Below are 27,377 nucleotides of genomic sequence, written 5' to 3' on the forward strand. Positions count from 1 at the left end.
GAACAGCAGTCTTTACACTGAATATTGTTTCTGAAAACAGCCATGTTGTCCTGTATTTTTCACAAGCCATTCACTCTCATTGCACCAGAGCTGAACTCTGAAGCCCGTAATTTACATCCTTCCCAACTAGCTGTGTATGTTGTCAGTTTGTCATCCTGCCTTACATGCCTTAAAAGGTTTAGAGAAATAAAATGAGCAGAGACACCTGATCTAGCCAAAGGTCGCCTTATCACATTACCCACAGTACTTGTTTTCACCGTGTGGATTAGCAGAGGGTTAGTCTGGGGGATAAGGACAGCAAGGAAACTGTTGTTCTGAAAACCCATCAACTGCTCATTCAGAGTGAAAAAGAGTATTAGGCAGATGTCAGAGATGTGATTTGAAGACATGAAAGAAGAGGGAGAAGAAAATCAGAAAGTTGCTAACCTAGGCCAATACTTCTGTCACTGTAGTTTATTACTTGAATTAATGCCATAATTGCTGGGTCTTCTGTAATGCTCACATCTTGGCACCAGTGACACGTCAGCTCTCTAGAAAGGTGCTGTCTGTATACATGAATTTTCTCAGCCACCAGAGTCATATGGCCTAAGCATATATATAAAGAGGTGAATACCTAACTTAATATTATCACTTATGCTTAGAGTGCTGCTGTGTATTCAATAAGCTTTTACCAGAACACAGCAGGATCTCTCTATTATGCCAGTTCATGTCCTCAAGTACTGCTTTGTTGGGGAAGCAGTGAAATCTCCTGTGCCCAAGCAGTGGGAAAGTAACTGGTGGTAGGGCAATCTGTAACTTCAGCGCGCTGTACATCATGTTCTCTTCCTCACCTCAGCTGCTTGCTACAACCCCTTGCAAATGAATTTTCATGTCCCATTGCAAACTTTGGTTTCCTAGCTCCTTAGAGCTTGGATGCAATTTGCACATCAGTGTGTATTTGTCCAATGAAAAGATAATACAAATTGAAGAGGTACTTCTAGGCTGCCAGTTCATATAGGTTGCAGTGCGATTCTTGGGACTTAAGTTTCAATTTACAGTTCCCAGTAAAAGACTGATGTCAAAACTTGACTTCAGGCCTTTGTGCTCACAGCTGCTAACCATTCTCCTCCTGGATACCAGAAGCAGGAAAAACAATTTCTCACTTTAGACTTTTCAGCATCACATTAACTTTCCAAAATATGTATCCCCACTCTCTTGGGCTGTTACTGAGGCCAGAATCTCTTATGGATAAATAATTTCACTGACGTTGAGTTGACCTATTTTTACTATAACTGATTTATTGCTGTCTTGAAATACATGGCAGGGTTAAGAGAAAGATGAAAACTTGACAACAAAATCCCATAGAGTCGGTCTTGAATGTAGGTGTCTGTATGCTGGTTAATCTACATAGGACTGAGAGGGGATTGTATTTCAAGGATTGGGACTTGTAAAAGTCTTCTTTGAGCCCAGGCTTGGTTCTTTATTTTCTAAGGCACAGGCTCAAGCAGATACCCTGAGGCACCATCAGTGCTCTCCAGTCTGTCCCTCAAGGAACCTGGTCAGCAGTGTGCAGTATGTGGGAGAACTGGAGAGCCTGAGACAGGAGTCAAGTGGTAGAGGCTCAACTTGCACATATGAGAGACAGCAGGTCTAACTTGCCCTGCCTCTTGATACTAGTCTTGGTAAAATTTCAGTCATGCGTGCAGACTGAGCTTTACCAAAATCCACTTTAGAAAGTGTGCATTTGGCTATTTTTAGTGAACAGGATGAAAGTGTGGGTTTTGTGACAAAGAAAGAAAATGCACATTCTGAGTTACTGCTTCTGTATTTCTTGTCATCTCTTGACATTGTGCTAATCCTGCAAAAAACAAGTCACTTGTGTGCATTGCATTTGGTGAGAGCAATTGTTCCTGCATAAAATGTGTTATCTGAGGAGATTGCTGTTTAGGTGTGAGATGAATAAAGTCCCTGAGAAAGACCAGAGAAGGTTTCAGATGTCATGGACAGCAAATTAAGAATATCTCATTCCCTGACTATTGAAATACTGCCCTATGTTACCAGAGGATGTGGCCTCTCGCATTGCTGAAAGGAATGGTACTGAAAGTTCTCCTACATAATTTTTCTGTCAGTGTTGTACCTGAGATATAAATATATTCAGTTCCTGAAATGTGGGACACTTATTTCTGGACAGACTAGCACAAATTGCATGTAATTCTTGATCTGTCCTACTCAAAGGCCAGTGTAGTCTGAAAAAAATCTTAGCATTTTTGTGGTACCAAAAACGTGTCTGTTAGAACAAGTTGATACGCACTTATTTTGACCAAATATGTACAGTAGATGGATGTGGTTTCCTTTCAGTCTGAGATGAAAAGGGGGTTGTATATTCATCAATAGTTACCTCCATTTCCCTCGCTTGAGGAGTGGCTGTTTCACATTGGAGTTGTGAGAGCTTGGCACGATGTTCAGACGCAGAAGTGCCTCTTTGTTTAGTTTAATAAAAGGATCATACCTTTGTGATATGTTATAACCACTTTTTGTAGAGATAAAAGGAGGAGAGGAATATAAAAGGATGACTGTTGAGCTGCTGTGCTTGGCTGTTGCTAAGCCCTGAGACGAGAGAGGAAAATGGGAAAGTCACGCTTCTTGTTTTGTTCGTTAGGTCATGAGAGAGTGGGAAGAGGCAGAACGCCAAGCTAAGAACTTGCCAAAGGCTGACAAGAAAGCTGTTATCCAGGTAAAGGAAAATGCACCACAACCTTATCAGCTGGGGTCACAGTTAAAATGCGGGTGGTGCTGGGTGTGATACAACTTTGAGACCTATTTCTATGGGGATTTAATATTGCTGGTTTTGTTTCCAGCTGTTAGTGGCTGCTGGGTGCCTTTCACTTTGCAGCCAGTCCCTGGAACAGCAGTGCAGGGCATAGTTTAACTGCACAAAGGTGTAAATTTCTCTTGAATTCAGATTTGCTTTCAGTGAGAACTGAAAAGTCAGTTCCCATGGGCCCCTTTCAGAATTTAGTCCATGACAAACTCTTAGAAGCTGCAGGACCTAAGCTTAAAGCAGAGATGGAAAATGTAATTTAAGGAAGGAATCACCATCAGTTTTATCTGAAAGAAACCCTCAGCCAAGAAGTACTTTATCCAAAATGATGCTATAAATCAAAAATTCTGACAAGCCAGATACTCCTTAAATCTCACAGTGCCTGTGTTACTCAGTACTGCTAGAACGATTTCAGTGCAAAACTATAAAAAGTGGTGCTCAGAACAGGATTGCTTCACACATCAGATCCCACAGCTTTGCTCTCTGTGCATTTTACCCAGTCAGTCTTTTCCTTTATTGGAATAAGTTTCGACTCTTTTTTTCTTCCTTATAGGCAAACTCCACCCTCCTTTAGGCACAATTCTCTAGCACTGAATCACTGTCTTGGAGGTGAGGGGCAAATGAAGGATTCACTGGTGGTTGTGCTGAACATGTCAGGATTATTTTATTAGAGTAATAAAATATGGCTGGGTGTTAAGAAATAGAGCGCATTAGCAGTTCCCCCTGAAATCAGTAAAAAGTGCCTTCAGTGGAGAGTTCCTGGGAGCCAAGCTAGGCTGACATGGGGAAAGATCTTGGTGATTTGCAGATGGAGGTGTTCATGCCCGCTGTTCTCTCCTGATGTCTTCGCTGTTCCTGTTGTGATGGATGTTTTTTTCAGCATTTCCAGGAGAAAGTGGAATCACTGGAACAAGAAGCAGCAAATGAAAGACAGCAGCTGGTGGAGACTCATATGGCACGGGTGGAAGCCATGCTGAATGACCGTCGCCGCATTGCCCTGGAGAACTATATCACAGCCCTGCAGACTGTCCCACCCAGGGTGAGTGCAATACCACACGCTGTGTCAGCTGTGTCAAAATCCCTGTAGTCATCCTGGGGAAAAATAAAGTGTGCCCAAGTACAGTCCAGCTGTGGAGCAGTGAGTGCGTGTTCCCCATGCAAAAGCTACTACAGCAGTCAGCTAGTTTGAAAGTTCAGACTGTGTTCATAAATGTAGGCACAAGCACACGCACCCCTACATGCCTATAGGTAGGTAGATATGTCCATAAATACACTGAAGCAGATAATGTCGAAGTGATTTGGTTGTCAGAAATTGTAGCTGTTCACAGATTCTGCAGAAGGATGATGAAGTATCCCTCCAGGTGATGCCCAATAGGATACTTCGTCATGTCAAGATGGAGCTTAAGGGTGAGGGTGGTTGTGATTTTCTGTTTTGTTTGTTGAACTGTTGAAATGTGTGTGATGAAAGATTGTTTGAGGATTGTTGGGTGGCATGAAGACAGCACAGTCGCAATTCAGGATTGTCTGTGTTGGATGCAGTGATGGCTATTGCTATGTGTAAACACCAAGCTGAGAATGTGTATTGAGTAGAATCTCCATATCTGTAATGTTTGTATTCAATACCAGAATAACTGATCTGTGACCTCCAGAACAGAATCTGCACAAAATACTGGGGAAGACAAGTCAAATGTTTTATATACCTCTTGCCTCGAGTACTTCCTAGGTGGAAAAACTGCCATGTTACTAAAAGGCTTTGGGGTCAGCAGTGTAAGATGTAGCCGTTAGATCCTGAATTTGGCCTCGCAGGGAGTTACTTCAATATGGCTAACCTGGTAAAATTATATGTTTTAAATGAATTTCCTTCTGCAGAGGAATCTGCATATTTAGTGAGCATGGAAAAGTGATAATCACCTTGGTTCTTTGTCATCATCAAACTCTTTTCTCCACCCCATAGTGCAAAACTCTTGGTTTTACTGTGTGTGCTAAATAAAAGAAAAATCTTTTACTTAGGTGTGTCATGGGGAGACTTCAGAGTAGTTCTGTTAAGAGTTAATCTGTATTTTTCAACACAATAATTTGTGGAAAACTAAGCTAGTCTATTAAGTTATTAGAGGAGGATGTTTGCTCTGAGTACAAGATGCATATTGTAAGCTCTGGCTGTGAGAAAGGTAGTGAAGAGCTTGGGCTCACTAGCAGACGGATTAGAGTCACAGGCTGGGGTGCAGCTTCCTTCAGGAAACTGGAGCCTGCGGCTCAGAACTGAGAGTGAGATGAGGTGAGTGCATAGACTGAGCGCCGGTCGAGTTTGCTTTCTTGCAGTGTGGTTTTGGGTGGTTCAGCTGAGGTAGGATTTCACATCTGGCTTTAGACATCAGCTGTTGCTGTGACATTGAGCCTTACGCAAATGTAATCCTGCCGGAAATGTATCCTGGGCAAAGTTGTGTGTGGATCAGGCTGACAGCTTGGTTCTGCAGGTATCTGAGGTTGTGGAAGGTGAAGATGGGGACCACATATAACAGCAGAAGCATGGTGGTAACATCAGCTGGTGTTGCTACCAAATGGAGACTTATCTCAAGACTAATGGGGGTGAAAAGTTTAAATAATAACATCTTTAAATGGTTCTTTTGCCAGTCATGTTGATGGTACTGTCCTTGCCTCAGCATTTTTTGGTTGTGTGTTCTGTAGTTACTGACAGTGCAGGCATGTGCCTCTGTACTGCTGGTCAGATGTGTGCCAAAGCACAGGAAAAAAACTGACCTTGAATTCAGCAGTAAGATTTGTCTGGATTTATTGTGGGGTAGAGGGTGAAACTTGAACAGTGATCGATGATAGCTGAACAGCCTAATGAATGAATCCACTCTACTGACTGCTTTGCAGGATATGGAGCCAGAAATGTGAATACACTGTGAATCCAAACTTTGGCTGCCTAGACAAAGAGAAAATGGGGAGTAATGGAAAATTCAACTCTGATATTCTAGCTGAATTTCTCTCTGGCAGTTCCCTAGTACACTAAAAGTACATCTGATTCAACGGTGTTGTCTTTGGAAGAGTAAGTCGTAACTTACTGGTGACTTTTTAAGTAATCTTACAAAAGGGAGGTTTTTCTGGAGTTGCCCCCAAATATTTTTAAAAGCCTGCTTCAAATTACATGTTTTGCTATTAGTATGTTTACTATAAAACTAGATTCTGCATATTTAAAGCCATGGAGTCTCTTCCTCAGATGTTGTAAGGACAGGATTTGGGTTTAAAGTGAAAAATAAGTTAGAGTTTTTTATTGAAGTTCATGTCTTCTGCACACAGCTAGTGAGTGTATCTGTATACACCCTAAGTCTGGTGTATATAGATACATAACATAGATGTGTGTGTGTGTGCAAAAAGTATTTTCCATGTGCTGTTTAATTGCTTGGACATATTACCTTGTACTTGAATTTGAACATTTTCCAAGGTTTTTTTGGACTTCTGGCAGGCCACTTGAAGCAGCATGATTTCATTTCACTCTTGGATGTCTAGTAATCCGTGACCAGTCTTTGCCTGCAGATCAGTTATCTTAGGAGTACAGTGAGTCTGGCACTCCTGGTGTCATCAGACTGATCATGGGATGTGATGCACTGTTTTCTGTGAGTGGTGACATCCTGATTTGCTGGGAATGCTGTGTTCTGCATGTATACAGATTACGTGGTACTTCTGTTCAAAGGGTGGGCTCTTCGGGGGAGCTGAAGGGAAACTTCCTCTGCCTCGAAAGCTCCAGAGCTATGGAGAGGGAGGCTGTCTGTGTGAGAACCAGTATCGTCATTTACGTGCTCCTTTGGATGAGGCTTTCCTTGTAGGATAGCAAGGTATGGAACTAGGAGAACTTTTGCTCTGAGTCAGTAGGGTAGTCATGTTCTCGTGCACACCTAGAAAACCAGCTGTTTTCAGTGCCATCCTACCTGAAACTACAGAAGTCTGGGAATCCATAGCTTATGTATCAGACCAGAAACTTCCACTGCAGGTTTTCGTCACATGTTAAGCAGACGATTGCCTAATGCTGGTGTTGGAGGCATGTCTCAGAGTACCGCTCTGGGCAGCAAGGGAAACAAGGAGTGTGCAGAGACAAAATTCCATAGCTCCAAAGTCTATTATGACATAGATTTGAGCACAACCAGTATTTGTACTGTTGTTCTGTTCTCAGAGCACTCTCATGTGGGCTGCCCAGAAAACTCACATTTGATCCTTATCCCTGGTTCCTGATGCGGCTTAGCTGTGCTTCTGCACTGTGTTGCCTTTGAAAATGGGGTGCAGCTGTTCACTATCCAGTGTCAAAATACTGCGTTGTTCCATCCTGCTCTATGATCTTACTACAGAAAAGGATTAGTGGCAGCTGGAACCAATATGCCTGTAGTTTTTAAAACAGTTGGAAATTTTCCCCTTCATTTTGCAAGTTAAATAGAGGAATTCAGATCATTCTCTGTGAGTAGATTGATTCTGTAATTTGCTGCTATTCCCCCTTTCACGTGCATATCAAATTTTGCTGGATTTACATTTCCCTGTTTAATCTTTGTTGATATGAGAGGCACATTTCCTGTGGGAAGCCAGTGACAGGGGGCAAAGAGAAGCAGGAATGAAATCCCGCTCCTAGCAGTGAAATAAAGGGTTTCAGAACAAGGAAACATACAGGAAAACTCTGAAAGGTAGTTAATTAACCTACTTACTTTGCACATAGATCAAAGAGATCATATATCATTAAAATCACTTTAAAAAGCTTCTCTTCTAATTTGGCACTATTTTACTGAAATAACTAAAGTACATTTCAGTAATTTATGTTACCAAAATGTAATTTGTTGCTGAGCAGAGCAGGATCATTAAGGTCAGCCTTAGCATGTGCGCAGTCTGTTTGAATTTTTTGTTGCAGTTTTTTTTCCCCTGTTGTTGCTGTCTTCAGAATTCATTCTGGTACCTTTTGTGCTATGGAAGCAGTGTTTGTTCATATGAAGAGAGCACAGTGCAGGCTGAAACTATTCCAGTTTGGCTATTTGGCCATGAAAGAGGAATCTGCGGAGGGGCCCTTAGTGCCTCTGTGTTTGGGAAGCTTTAAGCCTTTCCTGAGTCCAGTGAGGTTGCTGTGGAAATATGCAGTTGGAGGCAGGCCAAAGTGTTGCTGCTGATCTAGTGATAAAAATCCTCCTGTGCAGTAGGAAAGAGCAGTCCAGCTCTAATACTCCACCCTCTAGCTCTGCTCCTCCAAAACCGTAAACTTACAGCTGTGGAATTTCTCACATACACTTAATTTTGTGGGTTTTTGTGAAATAGCATGGATTTCAGTTCTGCTCTTAAACCATGTCAGTCTTCAAGAAACATGGTCATCTAACTCCGTTTTCTAGCAGCTTCTGAGGCTTTTATGTGAATAAAATCAGTGCCATGTTTTCTCCCCAGTCTGTGGGCCTGAGCAAAATGGTACGGTCATACACCTAGGCTTGCCAGTAGTTTTATGTACAAGCGAATTGAAGACAGAAGATATGATTTCATATCTGTATTAAATTCTGCAAAACTCTGGCAGGTTCATTGTATTTAAAATGCAAAGGTTTAAAAGAATGAGCAGGAACAAAATTTGTCCGTAATTTGTCCAAGTTGAGTAAATTCAAATCCTGAAAGGCAAATAATGAGATTTTGCCCCAGGAAAAGCCCTTGGGAAGGTAGGCAAAGGGAAGGTTTGAGTACCACTATAGCCATGTGTTTGTCTTGTGTGGGGTAACATGTTTCGTTACAAATTAGCAAAGATTGTAGAAGGCATCGTTAACTCCACATGAAAGATAGCTGGGTGGGGGTTTGGTTTTGTCTCACCCATGAGTAAAAGTTGTGTATTCATCCTAATTAGTCTTTCTTGAATGTTCCTAAAATGAACTACTACTCCTGTGTCAAACGTGACCTGCAAGTTAATATTGCAGCAGATAAAATATATACCTAATACAGTATACAAGGTATTCCTAATAAATGAATGAAAAGAAGCAGTTGTTGCGCATTTCAGGAGCAGCAGTCATAAAGGACTGGTGATTGATTTTTCTCTAAAGGCAAGATTAAATAGCATAATATAGCATTGTGAAACTTTCCCATTTAGAGAGAATTTTGAGCAAAATGACAAGCCAGCTCAGAATTTCCCATGGAAGTTCCCTGGCACAGAGCCAGGAAGTTGTATTTTAAGTACACTGAAGTGTTTTAATATGATTTTTGTGTTGTTTCTCCGAAGTAAGTCTTTTGGATTTCCATGAGGAGAGTTTAAGTTAGATTTGTAGCAATCCAAACCACATTTGATGTTTCCATTTTCTGAGCCCAGTGAAATTGCACTTTCATCACTCCCTTAATCTGAAACAGTAGACTAGGATCACCATAGGGTTCTGGGAGGGGGGACAACAGACACACTATATGCATGCATATATATTCATATTTATATGTTGTTTATAATATTTGATTTAATCTGGTTTTGGGACAGTTTAGTTCTCGTGTATGATTCCTTTATGGGGGTGACCTTGTCTTGATGCTGATGCCACCCAAAATAAAAGCCCTGGATGACTAGAGTCAGTGGGGCTGGAACTCACACCAGGTAGCCAAGAGCCATCAGTGCTTTCTGCTTTGTTTGGGCTTACGCCTTGTACAGCTGGAAATGTGTTAGCCAGCTCTCTGGACTGTCTGGTTAAGCTTTCAAACCAGGGGGTTGCAGTACAGGTCCTTAACTCTGCCCTGGTGCATATATATGCATATGTATGTGTGTGTATGTGGATAGATAGATAGTTAGATAATTCAATTAGTTACAGAATATATTGTCTTCCAGACAAGAGACAAGGTATACTGTCTACAGAATTAGGTAGAAAATTAGCTTTTTAATGCTGCATTGTCAGCCTAGGTAGTCTACGGAGACCATAGGTGTAGTCTGTGGACCTGTCTACTTTGTACCAAATGTATTGAACACATGCTAGTCCCAACATGCTCTCAAAAACTGTAACAAATAATACTTTGAGAACATTCTCTAGTGTAAAGAGGATTTTAAATTAACAACTAAAATACCTACAAACACCGGTACATCTGTTGGCCTGTCACAATAGCTGATAAAAGGGCTATGATTGATCTGTGTTTAGTTTGAGATTAAAAAAAAACAGCAGGTGTTTGAATCTGCTGAGAAAGAGGAGTTTTGGAATGAGTCTCATGGAAGCAAACGGCTTGAGAGCGTATGCTTGAAATAGTCAGAAGCAGCATGTAATGGTAGCATTCATGCTGCTTTACCTTGCATTGCCCGCTGCACACCTTACTAGATGGATCAGCCAAGGTAACTAAAAACATGGGCATAACAGGAGTTGTGTCTGTTTGTTTTCAGAGGAAGACTGAAAAAAAGCCGGCAAACAAATACAGAAAACTGAAAGTAGTGGAATTATTTCATGAGGTTTAGGTAGCCCCTGGTGGCTGATACAAGTTACTTATTCTGTGACGTGTTTTTTGGTAAGGTGACTACTGTCATGAACACACCGAGTTTTCCCTGGCAAAACACACAGCAGAATTTCAAGTACTAAACCCAGAATTTTGTAACGGAGTTTGGAGATTGGTACATGATTTATGAAGAGCAAGAGGTGCCAAGCTGGCCCTGGGATATGTCAGCCATTTGTTCTTCTGCCAAAGACAGTGTCAGAGCTGAGACCTTGGGAACTTAATTTAGCTGATAATAGCATCACTTTCAGTTATAATTTAATATGAAGGTTCCTGCCTAGGGTTGAAGTAATAGATGGCTGTGGATATAATAGCTTTAGATAGAGGGTCTGTCTTCATCTCAGCCTGCAGAGCCTTTCCTCACCTTTGTGCCTGACTGTTCACTGTGGCCTCTCTGCTCTACCATCGCAAGAGTTCATATCACTGTTCAGTGTACCAGATTTGGGGGTGAATTGTGCTTACGAGTATCTCTGCAAAAACTGCCTGCATGGGTGGCATTTTTGAGCAGAACCAGTTCATTCAGTAATGACATTTAAAAGAAAATGTGCATGAAATAAAATACAGAGGTGGGACTTGGGGTACTTTTGCTGATCCAAAAATCTGTTAAAACTCTGCAAGCAGTAGGTCTGCAGTTCTAGGCATTGAGGAGAAAAACGATCAATTAATTTACTATTGGGGTGTTTTACTACTTAAGTTGCATTCAGTGTAGACCTTGGTCCTTGTTTCGTCATCCACACTCAGGTATGCAAAGCCCAGTGGAAAGCTCTTGCTGGCCATCACCAGCTCTGGCAATTCCACCTTCAGCCACAGCCCTGGGGCCGTGTGGCAGTAGCCCTGTAAAGTTGTTGCTAAGGTTGGAGGTATGACCTGTTCCAGTGTGAATAGGACTTCCAGCAAGGAAGCAGAGCTGGTGTAGTGTATGTCAGGAGTTCAAGGGATTACTATCACCTTTTGAGGTTTTTTTGATCAGTATAGGAATGACCTTATAATATAATAAGAATTATATTATGTAGTATAATATAGTATATAATATCCTATATGTAAAGTATAATATTACCTTAACAATGGAGGCAGGGCATGTTTCCTAAAGGTCACAGTAAAGACATTTTTGGCGGTAACAAGTCTGTATGCTAAGACTTATAATCCATTTCAGCTTCCACTTCAGAGGAGCCTGATTACATCTGTACCTCATGTCTCGATATTGTGTTCATGGAATACTGTTGTTTCCATAGATGCCTATTCATCCACCCTAGGAACCTGGCATGTAGTGCAGTGCCTTGCTGATTGGGAAAGCCTTGTGCATCTGTGCAGGGTGACTGAATGCTTCACAAGGACTTCTTAGCTTTGAATCACTTGCTGTTAATGTCACAAGCTTTTAGGCAATGTGAGATCGCTAGACCAATAGTTACCATCAGGGTTAAAATGTGCATATGGCTAGTTTTAAAAACAAAATACTGAAACTCTCTAGGCTTGTATACCTACATGCAGGGAGTTTCTAATGATTGATTGGGGTTTTTTGCTTGAGAAAAACCAAAGTCTCTATCCCTGTAAGGAAACATCTTGCATTTAATATTCTTTCTGCATTGTCCTAAATTTGAATTACAGTTTTTGCTGCCATCACGGGGACTTTTTGAGCAGACGTGCTAGAGGTATGCACATCCATTTCTTCTTTATAGCAGTAAGTCTGGGACATTTCTCAATGTTAGAAAAGTCACTGAAGGTAGGTTGCAAATTTACCCACGTATATGAGAGGTATTTTCAAGATCATTATCCTATTAACATGTCTACTTGTGACTCTTAAAGTTTCATTGACATATTACAGTGAATGCAAACACATTAAAGGAAAACAAAAATAGTGCCCTTCTGGTCTTAGACATTACACTTGAAATATCTCATGAAGAAATAGAAATTAAGCCATTCTCTCTAGTCTGCCTTAACCTGCTACCTTGATGTGTTTTGGGGGCAAGGAAAGCTGAATTGTTAGGAAAGGTAACAACATCTTCTGCCTTCAGAATTTTATTGTTGTTGTTAAAACTTTCTGGTCTTCTGTCCTTGATTCCTGTAAAGATTTGTGGTTGGCACTTTAGTTTGGCCATTACCCAGTGTTGTGAGGATTACTTACCTTCCAACATTTGTCCACAGTTCCTTGCAACTTCATCCCAGGTTGCTTGTCTTTGGGGACTTGGGGTTATGTTCCTTGTGAATGAGTTTTCAGTCATGGAGCCACTAAGTTTAATCCTCTGGCAAGGAATAGCTTCACATCTCTCTATTTCTGTCTGACAAATCTTCAAATAACCTCTACTTTACTTTTCTTTACATTTTAAAATCTCTTGCTTCTCTTAGCTGAAATGATTCTTAAATCTTTGAGCTCTGTAGCTTAGTATTCATGTCTTGTGTAAAGGTTAGATTTGGTTAGGCTCTATATTTGTCCATAAGTTTTAAGAAAACTTTGACTTCACCCACAGTCCTTCCTGCTTCAGAAAGCTGTGCATGGAGTCTGTGATGCTTGTCACTTCCCCACCCTTTTCCCTATGTCCCTGCCCGTGCCCAGACCAGCTGTTCACCACTTCTGCTCGTTCTTGAATCTGCTGCACAGTAAGGTCACCTTTCCCTTTCTTCTCACCTGCCTGAGCTTTATGCTTTTCACTGCTCAGCAGCTCCAGGCAGGATGTGCAAACACAACAGCACAATCCAGGGGGGAAGAATGTTGGGAATCCATCATAAACACTCAGTTAAAAATAAATGTCTTAGCTGGATGATAGAGAATTCTTACCTGTTTTGGCACTGTATTATTGTATGGCGTAGGAGAGTAAGGAAAAATACACCTTTCTTAGTCTTCACCGCTCCATTATCATTGTGTGTATATTTTCAAGTTCCCTTCAGCTACAGACCTTTCCTATGTTTGCATTCAGTTGTATGCCTTAAGGCATATTTTTGATAGGTTTTACTAGAAAAATCACCTGCAATGTATACATAAGATGAAGATTTTTACAAAATCGGGCACCCAAACTGAGTATGTTCAGAAAAACCAAGTAGGTGCCCCTTTTTTCTTGCAGCTTTTCAACCAGTTATGTATTCAGGATGTGTACTTTCTGTACCTCAGCTAAATGGTCCCTTTCCTCTTTTTTTTCTCCCTGGTGTCATACCAGTAGTGACAGGAGTGTCTTCAGTTTGTTTGGGAGGGGTTGGGGTTTGGTTTTGTTTGATTGGTTTTATGCTTTATGTTTTGCAGTCAAGTTTGATAATTATCCTTTGGCTTAGAGCAGTGCTTTTCACATGGTCTTCTGTGCAGCTTTGGGCAGGTTACTTTCTGTACTTGAATCTCTATGGATGCATTCAGTTTACTGTTGATAAAATTTACCAGTTGTGATCTTTTTTAGTTGCCAGAGTCAACTCTAGTTGCCAGATGTTGATACTGGTTGAGTGTTTAACATAGTAGAGCATACATGGTGAATCTTTGAAATGCTTCCAATGGAGTGTCCAGATTTCTGGGAGGGATTTTCCTAGTGGTGTTGAAGGTTGTGAAACTGGGAGCTTGAACTGTGGGGGCTTCCGGGGTTGGGGGAGAGGAGAAGTAAATTCTGATGGAGAGGACGGAAGCAAAGCCCAAAAGAAATTGATCTCAGGTGTCCATTACATATCATGCTAAGATGGCACTTGCTGTCTTGTTGGGCTGATAGTATAGCAGTTACATGAGAAGATGCCACAGCCAAACTTCTCCTTATGGCTGGGGAGGAAATCTGAACACTCTCCCCAGGGACCTTATCTGCTTACCTACAACTACTGTTTAATGGTGTGTTCTGCTGAATGGGTTGAGTGAGTGAATGTTCCTTATGCATTCAGAAGATTAACTGCAGGCACCACTGGCCAAGTGGTTTTGGTGTGGGATACATTTCTAATGCAAGGAACTAAAACGTGTTGCTTTAAACTGATTTTTCCCCACCTATTTTTTCCCCGTAGCCTCGTCATGTATTCAACATGCTGAAGAAGTATGTGCGTGCTGAGCAGAAGGACAGACAGCATACTCTCAAACACTTTGAGCATGTCCGCATGGTAGACCCAAAGAAAGCTGCCCAAATCAGATCTCAGGTAATCCCCACTGAGGGTTAATGGGATTGTATTTCTTCATAACCGTTGTGAAGTTTCTGACAACCTATTTAAAAAAACAAAACCAGACAAACCTGAGTCCATTCTGTGGACAGCTTTACATGCAGTAATAATCTGCTTTCTGCCAGAAGATCAGGGCAAAGTGATGTAGGAGTAGGGTGGGTATAATACGTCTTCTGAGAACTGAAAAACAGCTTTTTTATCTACCCAGACAATGAGTCAGTTGTGAGCATTTCCTGAGGAGCCCTCCAGAGCATTAATGCCCAGAGCCTTTATTAGCGCTCTGGGAAATGTCAGTAATAGATTTAGTGACCACACATGGTTATGCTTCCCTCAGCTGAAGTGGCAGAACCAGAAGTGGTGTAGCCATCTCACTGCAACCAGCCTTTCTATAGTCATTGCAGAGGTACTTGCAGTGTCTATAAATGTGATTACTACAGTGCTCTGGAGTTTAATGTGTTCTTTTAAAATAGACACTCTAGTTCATGGCATTTTAACTGCTGAATGTTACTGCAGTCCTGAATGTGTATGTTTTGGAACAGTTTTTATGTTGCCTTCATAAATCATGGAGGACGAGAAAGTAGAAGAAAAAAAGAAAAAGATTGATGTAGGTGTATTTCAAAACAGCAATTAAAATTGTAAGCACAATGGATAATCTGATTAAAAAATGCAATCTGCTGAATCTGCTGCTGTTCCCTCTGCAGGATGCAGTGGGAAGCGCTGATCCAGCCACAGTTCTTAAACTGACTGGTATTGCCAAAAACCAAATGTAAACCATATGCCTCCCTGAATGGCACAATTTGCATGTTAGACTTTTCAAACATCTATTCCAGCCAGACCTGTACATTGAGATTGTGCTGTCATGAAATTTCTAGAGTTAGAAGTGCACATTTCCAACATTCTTCTGCAGTGATTGTTGTCTTTCCCTTGTCTTAAATGTTAACATTAAATGTCCTTTTGCATCTAACATGACTTTTTGGTTTCTATATCTCTAGACTACTTTATAACAAAACACAGTGAAATTCTGCAGACTACAAATTGTGTGGCAGCACAGGTGAAGATTAGAAGCTGATATTTAAGTGCAGTGTATTGCTTAGTATGTTTTCATAGGAATGAGTATAGTGTCTTTGCTTCCAGAATTGGTCAGAAGATTGGGGGAATTTAGACTGAAGGATCTCTTTGTGAAAATTGTTTCCAGTGGAACATGGAAAACAAAATGTTTTTGTTCAAAAGCATAAATACTGTATTTGGATTTGAAGAAATCATGCCATTGTTTCATTAAAATTGCTATCTGCAACCCATTTTCCTTTTTAGGCTTACTTGCCTTGTCAGTCTTCTAAGATGCACCTCAATTTCCCTTTCTACTGAAGAGAGTTGATACTTGTGGAGAATACCCTGGGGGTGCATATATCATGGGACGTTATGACTCAACCCATAGCAGTGTACAGGAACCTGAGGCAATAGAGTTGTAATCATGAGATAATGCACTAATGCAGGGTGAAAATATTACTGTTTTCAGCTGAAAAAGCTTGCAAATGTTTTTTTACCAAGAAGATTGAAGGGTTTTTGAGAGCTGTTTCTTTCTGCAATATTAGGATAAAGGAAGGAAAAACCCAAACAGCTGAAACATTTTGATGCAGCAATCATTGCACCTCACTTGGTTTGCATGTTACGTGAAAACTTACAGGTATGGGCAGATATAAATGTTGTTAAAAGGTAAATGAGGCTATGGATTTCTGCCACAGTAGCTGCTTGTGTACATGCTCTCCCTCACAGCAGCTATAGACCCCTAGTTTAAATAACTGCATTCCCGTGGGATTTCAGATAGTTGCTATGGAAGAGGATCTAGAGCACTATTTTTGTAGCAGCTGTAGGAGAGGTGAATTTTGCAATGGATTTGACAGTTTCGGTACATAGAGCATACTGAAATCTTATACCTTACACAAGTGAAAACTGTCTTGTTCTCTATAACCTTTGCAATTTGTAATAATGTCACATTAACAGTAGTATTCCCCTTATTAAAATACTTTTATTTCTGTAGGTCATGACACATCTACGTGTGATATATGAACGCATGAACCAGTCTCTCTCCTTCCTCTACAATGTACCTGCTGTGGCAGAAGAGATCCAGGATGAAGTCGGTATGCAAACTATTAATGTAGAAAAAAGGAAAATATTTCTCTGATGAGAAATTATCACCAAAAGCTAAAATACAGCATAGAATCATAGAATACTTCTTACTTCCTGTATTAGTATGTTGTCCCAGCTGAGAAACAGGACAGTAATGGCAATGATCTTAAATTATAAAGTAAATTATAATGAATCCTTGGGAGACATATCCTTTATAATCTGTGCAGCAGCATCATCATATTGTTGTAAATGTCTTCCCTGAAATATGTTAATTTACATTTGGAACCTCCATGCTAAAGGGACACAGCTGTTGACAGTGAGATTTAGCAAATCCTGGGTTTGGATATTTAATTTTCATGGCAAGTATTTATATTATCTGATGTAGATATTTTGGAAATCCCTCAACAAAAAAAAAAATCAGTTGCAGACACAGGCATCTGAGACAAGTGCAAGTATCAACTGGAAATTGCTCAGTGCAGCTTGGCAGTATCTTACTGGTCATCCATTTAGTTCTTGGTTAGTTGGTCAAATGGTTCTCTCCTGCCTTTTTTTTTTAGCAGCACACGGGTGAGGCTGTGGACTACTCAGGTAGCAACAGTCCCATGGTTGCATCTTCCTCAAGTGCTGTCACAGCAGATTAACTGTGAGGGAGAATGGTCTTTCCTACCACTCAGAGCTCCTGGCTGTGAGTACCTCCAACAGAGGTACCTCTGTCACAGCATTTGGCCTTTGCTGTGTGCTGCTGTTGCACCAAGGCAACTTCACTTAGCCTGTATTAATTTCAGATATAGCCACAGCTCTGGACATCATGTTGCTAATGTGCTTCTGTAAAAAAAAAAATAATACATAGCTGAATGCAAAGGCCGGAAATAGGATGGTCATTGTCTTTGAAACAGGTTTGTTTTGCAAGATGTAATACTCTGCCAAATGGCAGTTAGTGGATTAGTTTCGCATATAACCAGCTTGGGCTGACTAAATAAATTATTGATTTCTTTAAAACACAAGGAAAGGAGGCAGGCGTGCCATTGCAGTAAGGGTTAGGATGCATTGAGGATGCAGGGAGGGGATGGAAAGGGAGTAGTGGTAGTCATTTGCACAAAGCACAGGTTAGGAAGGAGATGGGCTTCTACTTGAGAGGGCTGGGAATGAGATCGCAAAGTTGGGGAAGGGGTTGGGAGAAAACAAAAAGATAGCTGAAGCAGTAATTAATCTTCACCATGTTTTTCTATGCTCCACAATTAGAAGGCGCAATCAACAGTCTCCGTCTGTAGCTGTGCAGAAAAAAACACCTTATTGATCATTTGAAAACATAACATTTCTGTAGCAAAGGACATGTTGGTACTGTTAGGTCCTGGAGATGTCAGTTTGCTATCATTCCCTTGGGTTTTTTATTTGAAGTTTGGATTTCATCTGTTCTTAGTAATGGTAATGTTTGTTGATGAGGATATTCTAAATTTTCTTGTCCCTCCTAAATACTGAAATGAAATGGGAATTCCAGAGGCCTTGAAGTGACATGGGAGAAGAAGTCTGCTAAGCAGTTTAGAAAAATCTCACTCCGAATCTCAAATGTAATACTGATTGGGGGGGGGGGGGGGGGGGGAGCCTAAAGTTAGTGGGATATTATTTCCTAATAGGATGACAGAAAGTAAGATATCTCAAAGAAAAAGTCTGTTACAGTCTCTTGAGTACTTTTTCGCTACTTTAAGGTTGCTTATTTGTGGAGGGGTTTTTATGGTTTTTTGTATACTAAGAATTCTTCAAAGCATTGCAGGGTTTGAAGCAATGAAAAGTAAGTTCTCATATTGGGGGTGGCAAAAATTAAAGCACTATCAGATCTGAGCTGTACTAGATAAAATATTTTTCAGTAATGAGAGGAAAGCCTGTTTTCTTTCAGTATCAATGTTCTTGATGGTGTCATTGGCTGTATACTGGGGTTTACACGCTGGTTTTGGTGGAAGTTTGTTGAAGTCATTGCCATCTGTTAAAGGAGACAGTATCTTCCTAGCTCTGAACACTGATCTGTTTCAAATTCTGTTCTGAAATGATTGAATTTTTTTTTGTTTGCTTCTGTACTCTTCCTAAACCCATGGCAAAGCAAATCTCTTACAGGTGCAGAATCTATGAAGTAAAATACTGTTAAAATTGCACTTTATAACATTACCAAGAAAAACTACAACTTCCATTAAAACACATTTTGTTAGAACCATTGACTTAGAAAGTCTGAGTAAGTGGAGAAGCTGAAAAATGACCTAGGTAAGAACATCTCACCCTCGCAGTGTCAGAATTATAAGTTACATATAAGGAAGCATTGCTGGATATAGCTATTCTCTTAGGCTGGGATGCAAGTTAGATGGCTAATGGTTTAGTTCAGGTTTTTTGTTCATTATACTTTCAGTTTCTAGTTCCATGCTTTACTGCAGAGTTCTTCATGAACAGTTTTCACCTCGAGGAATTAATAATCTTTGGTTTAGAAGACACAGCTCTGACATAATTATTCCCTTAAATGAACAAATAGTTCTGTGAACAGAAAAATAAATGACATCTAGTTTCCTGTGAATTTGTGCTGTGGGTTTAATCCTCTTATATCTAATAAAATCCTGGGGTTTTACTAGATTTTTCTTACTGCTAGAAATATTATGCCCTATTTTGCACAATTTCTTCATGCTGTTGAAAATTTTGAATCTCAGGTCTTGGGATTTAGGGTTTTTTTTAGGTACTGTACTAGAAATATGTCCCTTATGTCTTCCTGACAGTCCCCTTCCAAAGGTTTATCTGTGAGAAATAGGTGGTGTTCTGTCATTGAAAGATACATGGGCCTGAAGATAGGGTGTAGATTTGTAACTTTTGTCTGCTATTTTTGGAGACTGGCTATTTTCAGAACTTCCATAGAGATGATGGCAGGAAGTTAGGGTAGAATTGTAGTCTTTACCTGCAGCTCATCTGTAGTCCTCATCACCAGCTGATGTCTATTTGCTTAAACAGAAGATGTCTTGGGATTAGTTTACAGATACAGAGGAAGACCCACAGCACTCCTAAGGGTAGAAAGCAGCACTTGCATGAAGTGAGGATGTTTTGCAAAGCATTTGCCCAGTGTGTGATGTACAAATGCCCCGTTAGGGTAACAGGCACATGCTGTAGCATCAAATTCCAGATGTGTAAGGAAGAAGACTGTGGCTGTCTATTCATGTTAGGACAGGAGAAGAAGGATCAGTGTATTGACATGCCGAAAGAGGTCTTTCTTACTATGGCTGTTATGACAAGTCTGGAAGGCATAAGCAGGTCATTTGTGTAGGAGATCATTTGCCGTTCTGGCTTCAAATGTGTTTTCAAGGGGCCCTGATGCAAATGTGCTATAGACAAGGTCACTCTTTGGCAACCGATGTAGTTCTTGGGTCGAAATAGTGTTTTTCATCGGCAGAGGTATGCCCCTTAGATAGGACAATGGCACAAAAATATTTAAGAGATACTTATTTGCACAATGCAGGCAGGCAGATTATTTGGTTACCTAGGTATTTGTAGTCACCTTTTCTCTTTGATAATTCTCGTACACTATTTAGTACGTACAGTAGCTCAGAGTGAGCAATGCAGGCTTTAAGAGAAATCAGTTCCTTTGAGCGCATCCTGCTTTAAATCCTTATTTGATTAGACTGCTTATCCGTGTATGTAAAAGGCAATTTATTGTTGGGAGTGGCACAGTTTCTAAATCACAAGCAACGTCAGAGCTTTGTGCATCAGTCACATGGGCAGGCAGTGAGCTGAATTTTTAATTGTCTTTGCTGCTCTGTTTCCATATTGAAGTCCTCAGCTCCATGTTTTCTAGCCCCACCAATGAAATATTCAGCATTGCCTACTGCAGCAGTATCCTAACTAAGCTCTGAAACATTCAGTGATGAGCAGTAAGTCAGAGAATATGATTTCATCCATCTCTTGACAAATAAAATCAAGCTTTTGTTATTTTACTATTCTGTTCCACTGTGTCTATCCCGTTCTTTTGCAGCATGATCTGCATGCCGCACTCACATTATATACCTGGGAGAAAGGCCAAACACAAGCAGACCCTACATCACTGCTTTCATTCAGATGCATATGGTGTGCCATGGGTCATGTGCTGTTTCAAGTATCTGTGTGCTCCAGCTTAGCGTGACGAGGTCTGAGCAAGAGAGATTTGCCTCTTGACATTTGGTTCACAACTTCCTGCAAAGATTTTTTTTTTTTTTAAGTATTTGGAAAAAACTGTAAATATAGGATAAGCTGCAGACTAAAGATGTCCAAAGGCTTGCTTTCTTTTAACCTTTCCTTTTGAACCATTAGGTCCCTATACCTACCAGTCCGCATCTGTGGAGGGCAAAGTTAGCGCGACCTTAGCTGGTTCCAGCCCTTCAGCATTTATAAGACTGATTGTTGATTTCTTGTTTCTAGCTGCTAATTTTGACCTCTAGTCAATCCATGGCCTTGCTGCATTTTTTGCCAAGAGTTGAGTTAGGATGCTGTTCTCCATTCATTCCATGGTATCCTTCTTAGGAAGTTTTGAGGGCATTAGCTGCTTGCCACGGGCTGACAGTCCAAAGCAGCAGCTATTGTGGTTTGGGGATTTATGTTCCAAAACTGAAGTACACTGTTGGGGCCTTTGCAAAAACCAGTTCTCTGTCTGTCCTGTTTGGTGCCATTTCTTTTGTGATTGTTTTCTTCATCCACTCCCTTGAAATGCTATGAGTATGTAATTAGCAATGTCTTTCAGACTGTAATGGGACTTCTCAGTGTCTCGTTTTTCTCTAACTCTTCCTTATACTTTCTGTCTGAAGATTTAGCTGAAGGGAAGAGATCTACCTTCAAAAAATATTTAAGATCAGGAAGTGATGCTTAGAATTTCTGCACCTTTATTGAAGCTCGACTGCCGTATTAAGGTGTCAGAATAACAAAGTTGATGTCTGTTAAACGTGTCAATAGCATGTTACAGGGATATTGTAAGGTTACCAAGGGTATTGGAATGGCATCAACAGAACAGTATAGTTTATATCAAGTAGGAACAGTAATTATGACTCAATTTCAGTACATTACACTATAAAATTCCTGAAATTGCTTGTTGGTCGTGGAGGTGGAGGTTTTAGTCTGCTTCATGGGAAGCAGTTGTAGTCTTCTTCCTAGACTAGCGGCAAAAGTCCTGGTAGCAGTTGTTTAATGCAATTAATGTCGTGTATCAGAGTGGTTATAATGCCTTAATTTTTTTTTTTTTTCTGGTGAAGGAAAACAGAGATGTTGAAGCATGGGTAAGTGAATAAGGACTCTAGGATCTATCTGTACTGGGAGAGACCAAGTTTAGTGAACCAGCATAGAGAAAGATGAGGAATTGTCATCAGTGGTGTTCATCCTCAGGACAGTTTGGTTTTGCACCAGTTGACAAACCTGCTTAATCTAGTCAATGTAAGTCCTCCTGGTTCTGTCTGCAGTAGCATTTTGGCTCACATGGGAGTAGAGTTTGGTAACAGATGTCTCTGTTGTCCCTATTTACAGTGTTCCACTTCACAGCTTGCTAGTGTAAGCATAGGCTCTGACTGTTCTTGAGAACAGACACTGGGGAGGTCCACTTGATTGCTAAATAAAGGCACTTCCTAGCAGTAGATGGAGGTGCAGAGAAGCACACTAAGGACTGGAAAACTAGATACTTTCCTTTATGAAGAAAAGCAGTTCCTCTCTGGTTTTGGTTATCCATGCTTTCCAGTTGGTATTTCCTTTTATAAAGGAGTTAGATGGAGTTGAACTTTTTGCCCAGGGTAAGATAAACAGCCACAATTCCAGTGTGCGCTAGTTACAAAAGATCTCTACCTGAGAAAGTTTAGACAATTCCTATTAAGTTTTCTGGAGGTCAAGAGAATTGTTTCTCAATTGCCCCAGGCACTAGGTTGGTACTTGAGAGGGAGCATCTTCAATTTTGGACACAAGGGAATGTCATCTTTGCCAAACCAAAAGTGTTGAATTTCTGCCTTTGTTGCTTTAAAAACAACATATTTTTCCATGGCAGAAATTCTTAATTCAGATTTGATGGGTATATCTATACCATACAGAAATACCTCAGTAAACTGGAAGTAGCACAGTTATTTGCAGGTCTTACCCTAAGGTACTGTAAAACCTACGTTCTTGTTTTCAAGAGACTCATTGGTGTGTCTGTGTTGTATCATACAGGCTTCCCATTCCTCTCTGCGCTTTTTGCCCATAAGGATAACAATGCAACTGGAACAAGCAGTCAAAAGCAGCCTTCAGCAAAAGTATATTTGCACAGGTACCCTGGAGTGACTTCCAGCACTAGCTCTGCTGGTGCTTTTTCCCCACAGTTGAATAGGTGATTTGTTAGAACTCTACTAAAAATTATATTGCAGAGTCAGTGGTTAAAAATAGTAAGGGGTTCTCCCACAAAAGCAAATGAATTCTCTGTTAAGCTTCACATAGCAGCTTTTACATAGATGGAGACATGGCGTCGGCCAGGTGGACTACCTAGTAAGCAATGAAGACCTCTTCCACCCAAGACATTTTTAAGTATTTGGCTTGTTAATATATATACACACACCTCAGCCTTTTTTTCAGTTGGTTTGGTTTTTTTTAAAATCATCACAAGTTTATGGTCTTTACTAAGCCACCAATTTAACAGACGTTAAATGTTCGGAGGGAACCTCCTGTGTTTCAGTTCCTGCCAATTGCCTATGGTCCTGCCACTGGGTGCCACTGAAGAGAGCCTGGCTGTGTCCTCTTTGCACCTTCTTTTCAGGTATTTGTACACATTGATAAAATCCCCCTGATTCTCTTCTCCAGGCAGAACAGCCCCAGTTCTCCCAGTTGTCTTCTTAGGAGAGATGATCCAGTCCCTCTGTGGACTCTCTCCAGCATATTCCAAGTCATAGTGGGGAACCCAGAACTGGGAACAGCACTCAAGATGTGGCCTCACCAGCACTGAGCAGAGGGGGAAGAATCCCTTCCCTTCTGCTGGCAGTGCTTTGGATACCATTAGTCATCTTTGCAGCAAGGGCGTGTTAATGGGATGTGTTCAACTTGGTGTCCGCCAGGACCCCCAGGTTCTTTTCTGTTGAGCTGCTTTCCAGCATTTATTGGTGCATGAGATGGTTATTCTCCAGGTGCAGGAGCAGGACCTAGCACTTCTTGTGCAACTAACTTACTGTCCTCCTTTAGTGTGCTGTATTTTAATAGGCAAACATAGTTGCCAGATGGAAGGACAGTTTCATGTTGCTTTGTAAGTTCTGAATGACATTCGGGATCTTGGAAGAGCTGAAGAACCTCAGTTACTTTTCCGGATTGAAAACTCTACGTCCTTTGCTGCAGCATAGGGGAGAAGGAAAAAAAAAAAGTGGAAATAGATACAATGTTTTCCTCTTCTAAGCATCTCTTATTTTGGTCCCAATTATTTAACTGTCATAGAAAAATAGGCAGAAAATAGCACATGATTAAAATAGATATAAATGTACTTCATTGGCATTGATGTTCTCAAATGCTTTCATTAGCAGCATTTTGTATCCTCCCCATCTTTTGTATCTAAATGGTCTATTGTGTCTTGTCACGGGCACTAATGTTCTTCAGAAAAGATATGAATCCTGAGTTTTGTGCGCACAAGCACTCTTTTAATCTCATAAACATTGTGAACATGACTTCAGTCAGTAAAAGAGCCAGCTTCCTCCAATCTTACAGATATTGTGAAAAGGATAAATGGCTTCACATGACTTTGGATTGGGGTGGCTTTTCATCACGGAAAGAGATAGGACATCTTGTTTTCCATCCCCTCTTCAGAAATTTTGTCAGAATAAAAAGGTCTTATGAAGTTTTATTATTTTTTCCTCTGTTTTGAAAAACGCTGTTCTGTTTTGCTTGCACCTGTAAGAAAATCTCATGATCCATGTGTTCGACAAAACCAGGAACTTCTGATAATAATGATGGACTCGTAGATTATAAACAAAGTTGTTTTTAATTTTTGGACATCTGCTATTTCAATGGCTATTTAAATCTTTCATTCTAAATAATCTGTCCTTCAGCAGGGGAGATATAAAGGTGTTGCCTTGATTTTCTTCAGGAGCTGATAGCTAGAACACTGTCCTGTATTGGTAGATCCTTCTTGAAGTCTATTCTGTATCCTTTCCGTTACTCTAGCCTGAAGTACCTTTTCATAGACACTTCTCTTTAAATAGCAAGTTATCGTGCTATTTAAGGTCGCACAGGAAGTTAATGACCAAAAGACAACGCTGAGCTCGCAGTGGCAGCTGGTTGAAGAGTATTATTTCCACTGGTAGAGGGGTTACAGTTGTGTGAAAAAGTTGAATATAGGAGTGTGTATATTGTTTTAAATCAGTATACTGGATAGGTTTTATTTTTAAAAGCATTGTAGGTCAGGATTACCTCATAGTTACATTTGTTCGTAAACAGTATTTTAGTTGATTTCCTGCTCTGTTGCATGTTCGGTGTAAGCGTAAAGAAAAGCTGGAGCAGTCATAAAGTCTGATTTTACTGTTTTATGAGGGGGGATGACTTCTCTCAGCCTTTCTCATTTGTATTTCCTGATAATTGCTTCTGCCATTATATTTTAAGAAACTAATAAATTAGTTCATCATGTGCCAAATTTAAGATGTCATTCTTTTATTGGATGGATGACAGAAGTCTGAAAACATCTTGCACTTGTCCAGCTTGCATGTATGATGTGGGGGCAGGTTAGCTCAGATGAGCTTGACTTCCTGAATGCATACCTTCCATTCAGATGGGAAGGCACTGGCTTGGTGAAACATTGCCCACTTACAGAAATGTCATTGCACTTAGTTACTGAAAATCTTCTTGGTGCCCTGAATATATGTGTAATATAATTCATAAATATGTCGTCTTGCCATCTTAAATCAAGTTAATGATGTCCACTAGTACTGAAACAGCCCAAAATCATGGGAGCACAGACACACCTACAGCAGCTTTCACTTTACTGTTGACCATTCGATTTTCTTTTCCCAGTTACTTGGTTTGGAAACACAGTTGCGTCATTCTCTGTGAGTCACTAAGAGATCATATTTCTAGTAGGGAGGAGTGCTGGATTGTGAAAGAAGCAAAGTAATCATCTTAATTCTTACATGCCAGCAGATTCTAAGTGTCCAGTGAGAACCAGTTAGACTGTCTGCACAAGCTATATATTACAGCTTTATATATTATATATTACAGAGCTAGTGTGTCAGTTGTCATTCCCACAGCAGTTTCTGGAATTGTTACTCGGGGGAATTCAGACACTGAAGTCTGAAATGCGTCACTATGGGCAAGTATCTGAGGGGGCGCACTTTAATTGAAAAATGCGTTTTCCTGAATAGTGCTACCTATCTGGGATTCGTCCTTTCACTGTTCTGTTTCCTTCTATCAGATCATGCATATGAAAGCAGCATAAAAGCCATCAAAACAGACCATATCCCACTTAATGGGTATATTTGTTAAATTAAATAAATTCATCTCTTCAGAATACTCTGACAACCAGGGTACATTTGGCCTATCAAGTGCTAAAACTGCACTTAATAAGTAGGCAAAATATATTTTATCTTGAGCAGATACTGCACGATTCAGTTTTGGTAAATTCTGATTTAAACTATTATAAGTGATTCAGATTGAAAATGCTCTCTGGGTTGCTCAGGTGCAACAAATTAATGTCTAGATTTTTATATTTGTATGGACTGTTTAGTGGTTCACCAGTTGCCTCCAAGTTCAGTAAACATCAAAAATTGCTGTGGGATTCGTACCTTTAGAAATTTTCATCAGAAATGATGGGTAATGGACATTTTTTCAGGGGTTAGAAAGTGGTAGAATTTTAGGTTCTACTGCAGGTTTCAGTTTTACTGTGTAGTACAAGGTTGGCAAGTAAATCTGATCATTTTAATCTGTAAATAAGCCTGATAAGTAATTTATGAGTAAATTAAGTATATTTTCAGAAAATAAGGTAATAAAACTTGATAGCAGTTTTTCATATAAACACTTTTTTGAAGGGCTGTTTAATTTACAAGCCCTATAACCTCCTTATTTAGGATGGAAATGTACTTGGCTTTTTCTAATTCATACAAGACTGAGGGGGAATAATGAATGCTGATTCATCTGGCAGAAATGTCAGTGATTGGGGGGGGAGCTGTTTATTTCTTTTAATCTAGACTCCTCAGTGTATTTTAAAGCACTTAATTATATGTTAATTTGGAATTAAATGAGTTAAATTTAAACCTTGTGAATTTGTTACAGTGCCTTATGTGGATCAGAATGATGACATACAATGTATATTCTTGAGTATGGTATAGAGTTTCAACAGGGTCTTTAATTGGCACAAGCTTCTGGTTTTGGACTTAACTTTATCCCATCAACTTGCTTTAATACTTCCTGCTTTGAACTGAGGGGGGAATGCAGTCATTAATCAGAAGACTGGCCATTAATTTTTTAAAAATCATAAATGTGCGCACATCTGTAGCCATGTGTTGATTTTTAATTTTAGTTAATAACTGATATATGTAGCTGTCAGGTAGCTGAGGGTCTGTAGTAATTCTGATATTCTTTCACTGAAGGCAAAGAGTGTCATAGCTGCCTTCTTATAAAATTAAACAAAATATCAAGACCTTGAGTTTCATGCAGCATGCTGTAAAAATGAGAGAGGGTGGCTGTGGTTCTTCCTTGATGAAGCGGTGTGGAAATTTTCGTGAACCTTTACTCAAAGCTTTCTGCAATTGCATAGTTCTCTACAAAACTAAATTTGCATTAAGGTCCATCCCTAATGAGTAAGACGCCTGGGTCATATTGGAATTAATCGTTACATGGTAGAAAATGTTTTTCTGAATTGGATCATCCAAGCTTTGAACACTGTTTAATACCAGAAAATTGCTTATATCAGTCT

At 40.1% G+C, this 27,377-nt stretch overlaps 1 protein-coding gene across 5 annotated transcripts in view; it reads left to right on the forward strand.

The window, feature by feature from the left end:
- Window positions 1-27,377, forward strand: part of APP (amyloid beta precursor protein) — a 205,165-nt gene that overhangs the window by 142,957 nt on the left and 34,831 nt on the right. For 4 of the 5 annotated variants that reach the window (XM_061453749.1, XM_061453752.1, XM_061453747.1 and 1 more), the window contains 4 exons: window positions 2,639-2,713; window positions 3,681-3,839; window positions 14,213-14,341; window positions 16,401-16,500. In XM_061453749.1, the coding sequence (XP_061309733.1) occupies window positions 2,639-2,713; window positions 3,681-3,839; window positions 14,213-14,341; window positions 16,401-16,500 (463 nt within the window). The remainder of the gene's footprint in view (window positions 1-2,638; window positions 2,714-3,680; window positions 3,840-14,212; window positions 14,342-16,400; window positions 16,501-27,377) is intronic. The other variant, XM_061453748.1, reaches the window with a different exon arrangement.

The sequence above is a fragment of the Pezoporus flaviventris genome, unplaced genomic scaffold (assembly GCF_033815535.1).
Source record: "Pezoporus flaviventris isolate CSIRO_AGI_PZ_B2104156 unplaced genomic scaffold, CSIRO_AGI_Pfla_v1 ptg000015l, whole genome shotgun sequence".
Classification (NCBI taxonomy): Eukaryota; Metazoa; Chordata; class Aves; order Psittaciformes; family Psittacidae; genus Pezoporus; species Pezoporus flaviventris.